This window comes from Plasmodium fragile, assembly GCF_000956335.1.
Source record: "Plasmodium fragile strain nilgiri unplaced genomic scaffold supercont1.22, whole genome shotgun sequence".
NCBI lineage: Eukaryota > Apicomplexa > Aconoidasida > Haemosporida > Plasmodiidae > Plasmodium > Plasmodium fragile.
The window spans coordinates 97,148-105,469 of NW_012192602.1; the positions used below are offsets into that span (position 1 = coordinate 97,148).

The 8,322-nt window shown below is 39.7% G+C and overlaps 2 protein-coding genes across 2 annotated transcripts; both read left to right on the plus strand.

Annotated features, from left to right (window-relative positions):
* Positions 1-1,013: 1,013 nt before the first annotated feature.
* On the plus strand, positions 1,014-3,614 carry AK88_02288 (uncharacterized protein; the record flags this gene model as incomplete). Its single annotated transcript, XM_012479919.1, has 1 exon — positions 1,014-3,614. The coding sequence occupies one exon, from the start codon at positions 1,014-1,016 to the stop codon at positions 3,612-3,614; it is 2,601 nt and encodes an 866-aa protein (XP_012335342.1).
* Positions 3,615-5,482: 1,868 nt separating this feature from the next.
* AK88_02289 (uncharacterized protein) lies at positions 5,483-7,376 on the plus strand (the record flags this gene model as incomplete). The annotated part of the gene is made up of 2 exons (XM_012479920.1): positions 5,483-6,489; positions 6,650-7,376. The coding sequence occupies 2 exons, from the start codon at positions 5,483-5,485 to the stop codon at positions 7,374-7,376; spliced, it is 1,734 nt and encodes a 577-aa protein (XP_012335343.1).
* Between the last annotated feature and the right edge of the window lie 946 nt (positions 7,377-8,322).

Here is an 8,322-nt window from a genome sequence, read left to right on the forward strand (position 1 = left end):
TATTGTGGTAGAGTATATACATGCATACATGCACGACCGGCCACTGTGAGCAATTCATACGGTTGCAAATTGTTGAATGCGCTTCGTGACGGCTAGATCTGTGAATCATCCGCTTATCGGGGAAGGAACGAAAAAGCAAAGCGAAGCGGGGAGTGGAGACTCAGCAAGTGTGAATATATTTATAACATACTTAAGTGGTTTGTACATAAGAGCATACATGTGCACGTCGCTTCTATCCCCCTTGTACCACCCTTCAGCGTGTTGTTTATTGCGCGTGTAACATATTTTTGTTGTGTCGCTTCACTCCCCGCCGTCTTACTTCATATTTAACAGGGCAAGTGTTTTTTTACCGACCCCCCACGGCGCCCATTTAATGATTCTCTTCCAAACGTGTTCTTGTGCCAACGGTGTTTTGAACCCCGCCCACGCCATGTGTTGTTTAGAAGGGAGTACGTGGTATATATAGCATCTATTCTTGCCTCCCCGTGTGGAAGTTCCGAATCGAACCCGCCCTATTTTCCTTTGTGCACACTTTGTACTCATTGTGTGTACTTTTTTGTGTGGAAGTATAATTAAAGAACTGTTGTGTATATATTTCTTTCTCGACCCCGCTGTGCAAATATATCTCTGCATGCATTCTCCCATTTTTTATGAGTTTTTTTTTTTTTTTTTAACCCTAATTAAGAATTCCCGTTGCATATTTATTTCAATTTATTCATCTGAGCGTGTGACTGTTGGCGACCGCTTCTACATCGCTTCCGTTGAGTAGTTTACCTACACGTTTGTTGTGCGTGCAAATTTTTTTTATTTTTTTATTTATTTATTATTTTTTTTTGCTTCTCCGGAGTTTCAAACGAGGAGATAAGAAGCTGCGTTAAAAGCTGCGTGTTTTATCTGCACAACGCTACGCGTACAAGTGGTGACCCTTTTTCCAATCCGCGCGGAGAACGCCCCACACACATATAGACGCAAAGACGCAAAAAACACCTAATACCCCATTACACGTTGACAAGATGCTGGCCACTGGAACGAACATCATGCACCCAAGCTTTTCCACCGCCTCCCTATATGTGGGGGATTTGAACGAGGATGTGACCGAGGCAGTCCTGTATGAAATTTTCAACACAGTCGGACATGTGTCGTCCATAAGAGTATGTCGAGATAGCGTAACAAGAAAATCATTGGGTTATGCATATGTGAATTATCACAATTTAGCAGATGCAGAGAGAGCACTGGACACATTGAATTATACAAATATAAAAGGACAACCAGCTAGACTTATGTGGAGTCACAGAGATCCATCTTTAAGAAAAAGTGGTGCTGGTAATATATTTGTGAAAAACTTGGACAAGTCAATTGATAATAAGGCCCTATTTGATACCTTCAGTATGTTTGGAAATATTTTATCCTGCAAGGTAGCAACAGATGAATTTGGTAAAAGCAAAAGCTATGGTTTTGTTCATTATGAAGATGAAGAGAGTGCAAAGGAAGCTATTGAAAAGGTTAATGGAATTCAATTAGGATCTAAGAATGTGTATGTGGGTCATTTTATTAAAAAATCTGAGCGAGCTACTAACGATACCAAGTTTACCAATCTGTATGTGAAGAATTTCCCCGATAGTGTTACCGAGACACACTTGAAACAGCTGTTTAGCCCATATGGAGAAATCACTTCCATGATTGTGAAGACAGATAATAAGAACAGGAAATTTTGCTTCATCAATTATGCTGCTTCGGAGAGTGCAAAAAATGCTATGGAAAATTTGAACGGGAAAAAGATTACGGAGGATGGGCAGATAGATCTTACGTACGATGCGAAGAAGGAAGAAGGAGAGAGTGGAAGCGGTGCAGATGCTAATGGAGTAGCAGGTGAAGGAGCAGCAGGCGATGCGAAGGGAGACAATAACAAAGCTGCTACTACTGCTGCTGCTGCTACTGGTGATGGTGCCAAAAGTGGTGAAGAAATTGACGGCGCAGCTAACACCACAGCGGCCACGTCTGAATCTGCCAAGGGGAAAGATGGTACCAATGCAGAATATGATGATAAGGCTAATGCAGCATCAGGGGAAACTTCAACAGACGCAGCTGCTAACGCGAAGGATGATGCAGGAAGTACTAGTGGAGCAAATGCAACCTCGCAAGGAGAAGGCGCAAATGGAATTAGTAAAAAGGAAAGTGGTTCAGAGAACGCAGACAGTCCTAACATTTTATATGTAGGCCCTCATCAGTCTAGAGCCAGAAGACATGCCATTCTGAAGGCCAAATTCGATAACCTTAACATGGAGAATAAGAACAAACACCAGGGTGTAAATCTGTATATAAAAAATTTGGACGATGCGATTGATGACCAAACGTTGAAGGAATTATTTGAACCATATGGAACAATCACATCGGCGAAGGTCATGAGAGACGACAAGGAACAAAGCAAAGGGTTCGGTTTTGTCTGCTTCGCTTTACAAGAAGAAGCAAACAAAGCAGTGACAGAAATGCACCTGAAAATTATTAATGGAAAGCCGCTGTATGTTGGATTAGCAGAAAAGAGAGAACAAAGATTATCTCGACTACAACAACGATTCCGTATGCACCCCATAAGACACCACATGAACAATGCATTAAATTCTCCCATGCAGTACCCAAATCCACAGTCCCCACAGTTGCAGTTTAATCAGAACACATTAAATTATGGAAGACCAGTGTTAACTCCATTTAACCAAAATAATCTCATTTCGTGGAGACACCAACAAGCGGCACAACAACAAGTAGTTCACCAACAGGCAGCTCAACAACAGCTAAATTTTAATGCAAATTTAAGAGGACAAATGAACCAGATGAGATTCTACGCACAAGGAGGAGCAAACATGTTGAATAACAGCATGAATCAAAATAAGGTGAATTCGCAACTACACCCAGGACACCAATATCCTAATGCATTAGGGCAAGCAAATCCACAGCAACAAAATTTAAATGCACCAGGACAACACAACAATAACCAACCTATGCAACAACAGCCAGGAAATAACCAAATGATAAATAATAACATGAGAAATATGAACAGCAGAGCTAGCCGAAATATGGGAGGTGGAAATATGGGTAATATGTCGAATCAGAAACAGCTACCCCTCAACATGGTAGGAAAACAGAACACTGCGCAAGCCAATCAGATGAACCACCAAGGACCACCTCCACCACAACAACCACAGACTCAACAACAGACTCCACAGCAGCAGACACAACAAAAGTCAGCTCAACAAATGCAACAACAGGTACCTCCAAATGGAAATTTTAAATTCACATCACAAGCAAGAAACCGTATGGAAATGCCAAACAAAAATGCAAATAAAGTTAACCCAATTAATAACATGAATGTAAACTTTAACAACAACTCTACTTTAACCGCTGCTGCTCTGGCATCTGCACCTCCATCCATGCAGAAGCAAGTTTTGGGTGAAAATTTATTCCCCCTGGTTGCGAACTACCACCCTACTCTAGCTGGAAAAATTACAGGAATGATGTTGGAGATGGACAACTCCGAGTTGCTAATTTTGCTCGAAAATGAAGAGCAGTTGAAGAAGAAAATTGACGAGGCGCTTGTCGTGCTGCAGAAGGCTAAGTAGGCTCCTGGACCGTTTCTTTGTGTGTAGTTGGTGCGCTTGGTATACGCGTTGCCACCTTGGCAGCGGGATTCATTCCCATGTCTCTATGCGCTTTCGCATGGGCGCTTGTTTGACAGTTAAATTTTAGACCACTATGCAGGAGAGAAAAAGTGGGCCCCTCAGTTGCAGGGGAAAACGACCCACATATCGATATATATATATATATATATATGTTATGTACAACACCCTATGCATGCATTCACCTGTACATGCCCATACGAATCGTGCGAGAAATCCCTCTACTCACAAGTGTGTGTAAACACATTCCACGCTTATCTCCCCTTACGATTTTTGTATGCAAAGAAGTATGAAATTTATATATGTGAATCGAATCGTTGTAAAAAGAATAAGTCTTTTTTTTTTTTTTTTTTTTTTTTTTTTTTTTTTTTTTTTAAATTATTTATCTTTTTTTTTTTTTTTTTTTTTTTTTTTTTCTTTTTTTTTTGTTTACAAAAAGGCCAGAATAACAAACATTTAAGAGAATATTATAAACTTGTTTTCCTAATGCTTAAAATGTGCAAAAAAAAAAAAAAGAAAATTGAGTCATTTTATAAATGGCCAAAGATGTCTTCGAAAAGAATTGCAATAGCATCGAATATAATTGCGATTGCATTGTAATTTTGTTTTTCCTTGGGGTTCTTTTTTCTCACGAACAAATCAGCCACTTTGTTAAATAAAATACATTTGTTGTGCAGATTTTACGCGTGATGTTATTTTTTTTTTCGTGTTTTCTTTTCCATGTGTTTCCCTTCACTGCTTTATTTCGCACAACTTTAACTAGCGCTTGTAGCACCGCCTCCCAACCATCGGTCTTTCACGTAGCGATGAAGGAAAATGTAACACCATGTAACGCGTGCTCTACAGGAGTCAAAAATCGCACACGCACATGTATGCAATAATGTGACAACGTGTTCGAGTAAGGGTGGTGGTATATATTTTTGTCCTTTCAAATGTTTCAGTTTAAAACCATTTAAAAAAAAAAACAAATTCATGGTAAATAAAATGGATCGTAAAAACTAGATCGGCACACGAACATAATTTTGACAGGAAAGTTTTTGAAGCCTTGTTCTTTTTTTTTTTTTTTTTTTAAGACTCCCCATGGGGGTGTTAAAACCTCTGCAAAGCTTCGTTGTCGTTGTAGCGCTCAGGATTCGTCCAAAAGTGGCATACTTCAGCCAATTGTCACTTCCTCCAATTAGTATCTAAACGGAAAGTTCATGGGGAAATGTTCTAATTTACGTCAGAAACATTGCGACTGCATAGGCACTCATATGTATGCGGGGCGGATGAAACAATTTCCAGAAAAAAAAAATTCCACCTGAACGGTTCATGTAAAATTTGTCCGTGCTTGGGAAAAAAAAAAAAAAAAAAAAAAATATTCCGCTTTATAAAATTGGCTAGCAACTATTCCCCCGAAATTTTAATTATTAAAAAACGAAAATTTTAAGAAATAGAATTATAACGGACGAAATGTATAACCCATTAAAAAACAACGTAAAAAAAAAAATGCGGCAATCTATAATTTGGCTCAATTGCAACATCGACTTTTGTTGAAGCGTTCATTTCCCACTTGGCAAGTTTGCCGCAACTATATACATTCTCATGTTGTTTTAAAAAAGTATGAACAGTTCAGAAGAAGAAAAAAAAAATGAACAATCGATCAAGGAGGACATATATATAAAGTACAAATGTACGAATTATAATGATCCATGCATCCTGTTAGATACAGATAATATGCATTTCGCATTTTAGTACAGTGCGAGCGCGCCACCAAAACAAAGTGTAGTTCGCGAAACCGCACAAAGTCTACCCAATCCACGCAGAACAACATGGATAGCTCCATAATCCAGGACGACGATGTCATAATTACTGACACGTTTTTAAGTGACGAGGAGGAGGAAGAGTTAATAAACCAAAAAGCCGTTGCGCAAAGGAACGGCAGAGTGGGGATAAAAAAAAGTGGTTATAATACCGCTTATGTGGGAAACAAAAATTGGAGCAGCGTTCGCCATACAAATTTTGACGGACCCAATGAAGATGGAGCATCTTCCCTCGAGGAGGCATCTGTAATTGTAAAAAATGATAATTCATGTGAAGAGAATGAAAATGGACGCGACGACGAGGAGGGAGGTTTTTTCGACTTTGGCAATTATCTCAACGGTGTTGATGATGTAGGGGAGGAAGACAAACAGGAAGAAGAGAGTGGGAAAAAGATGCGGTCTGTAAGGAGCAACAAAGTGTGGCATGACTCGGATGATGATGTGATGGAGTGTGGCTCGAAGAGCCGTGCCCGAGGGTTTGCCGCCGAATCGGAGGATGATGAAAGTGTAGACGGAGACCAAGTCGATATAGGACATGAAACGGATGAAGAACACTTGATCAAAAATGAACAAAGCGAAAACTATTTCGAAAGGTACATTGACAAGGTAGACATTGAAACGTACGAAGGGGAGGAACAAAAAAACGCAGCAGCCACCATCAACATGGAAGACATATACATTTTTGATAACAACGAAATGGACTCTCATATAAAGAAGAAGAAGAGACAAAACAAAATGAATGAAAAAAGTATTTTTTTGAAATACTACTTACAGAAATTTACTTTGCATCGAATTGAGGACACAAAAATTAGACAACTAGTCGGCATGCCCAAGGCAAATTTAATTTTACCTGTGTATAACTCTGATTTGTATGTGCTTCAGTACAAGGAGAGGTTGCTGAGCATGTTGAAGAAGATCTCCTTCCGAGGGAGGATAAGCCATGTGCAGGAGAGTAACGGAAGCGCATACATCCTCATGCATGATAACTACGTTCGGAACTACAATTTGGAAAAGGGGTAAGGGAAAAACGCTGTGGCAAGTGTGAGGGTTTTTTTTTGTCCCATGGAATGGTTTGGCTTACAATATATATTTCCTCCTTTACGCGATGTGAATAATTCCCTCTTGTTTATAATTGACATTACATATCAACTCCGTTTGTTCATTTTCCCCCTGCAGGATTGTTTACAAAAATCGCATTCATCTTGGAAATGCTGGGCGTGTGATCCCCATGGAAATAAAATTCTTCGACACAAAAAATGAGGACAATAATGAACTGCCACAACAAAGTAGCGACCACCTGTATGGTATATCGTTCCGACGGAGCAGGAAGATAAATATATACGACACAAGAAGTTTTGATGTGGTGAAGAATTTTGAAATGGATTATAAATGTATTGGTATGAATTTCCACAAAAAAACAAACAGCTTGTTTGCCATTGACAGTAAAGGGAATTTATACAACTGGTGTTTGAACACAAATAAATTAATAAACAGAGTGGTAGATAATTACTCCGTTTTTCCATCATGTCTTAGCATGCATGGTGATTACATAGTTACGGGTTCCTTTAGTGGCTTCCTTAATTTATTTCATGTGGATAATTTGACATCCCCAATAAAGAGCTTTAAGAATTTGACGCTCCCAGTTAGCAATGCTATTTTTAACCCCTCCCACAATTGCCTTTTATATTTTACCAAGCTTGCAAAGAATGGTATTAAGCTGATCGACCTGCACACAAATTATGTGTATTGTAACGTCCCTTGGTTTAATACAAATGTGAAACACAACGTTCTTGCTGCTGATTTTTTCAACAGTGGCCATAATTTGTGTTTCTCCGTTAAGGCGAATTCGTTTTACGTGTATGACCTTTTTGGGGATGGTCCTGTGGCCTCAGGGTCGGGTTAAGTGAGCTCTTATGTTCCGTGCATCGGGTATGAGTTTGCCCCACCACGTAGTGAGGACTTTTCCCATTTTGTAAAGCCTTTTTGCGTATTTGTTTTGCTTGTTTTTTGGCCTATTTTTTTGCCTATTTTTGGCCTATTTTTTGGCCTATTTTTTTGCCTATTTTTTGGCCTATTTTTTGGCCTATTTTTGGCCTATTTTTTGGCCTATTTTTTTTGCCTATTTTTTTAAAACTTTTTTGTCAAATTTTTATATCCCATTTGTCCAAAATAAAGTGGAACAATTATGGAGGTGGAATTGTGAGGATTCTTATCTTCTGTCCCCGTCGGGAGTGATAAACGATCAGCTGAACACGCCGAAGCGGTTTGCACCCTTCAGTTGGCATTATTAAAAAGAAGAAAAAGGGAGAAAAAAACAAGGGGTTGGGAGAGGGAGCAAATGGCCATAATTACCCATACACCTTTGTGGACGTGGCTACATTACGGTGTTTTGTTTTATAGGAGAAGGAGCGACCGCGTAATTTGAATTGAGCAGATTCCTCCGCTGCTTAATGACGAAGCAACATTTGTGGGCTTCCCATTTGTGGAGAAAAAGCTGTGTATACGCGCATATGTGACGATGTCAAATTGTGTAACTTTTTTTTTTTTTTTTAACACTCTTGGTCAGTTGAGCCGCACCTTACCCCTCATTGGTGTTGGCCTTGCTTTTGCATTTCTCGATCATTTCGCGGTGAAGCCGATTAGCACATTTTCCCCATTAGCAGTTTGACCCCTTCACTGCGTCCCAGAAATGGAAATCGCGCGTGGGGTTCCTCTTGCACGTTTCGCTGCATGCATATTGAGTTCGTTCGGCACGCGTGCATGTTAACACGTATTTTAACATATGATCAGATTCCCCCACCCTGCCTCATGTGTATTCCCGCCTTAGCACATTTCCGCACAGCTAACGC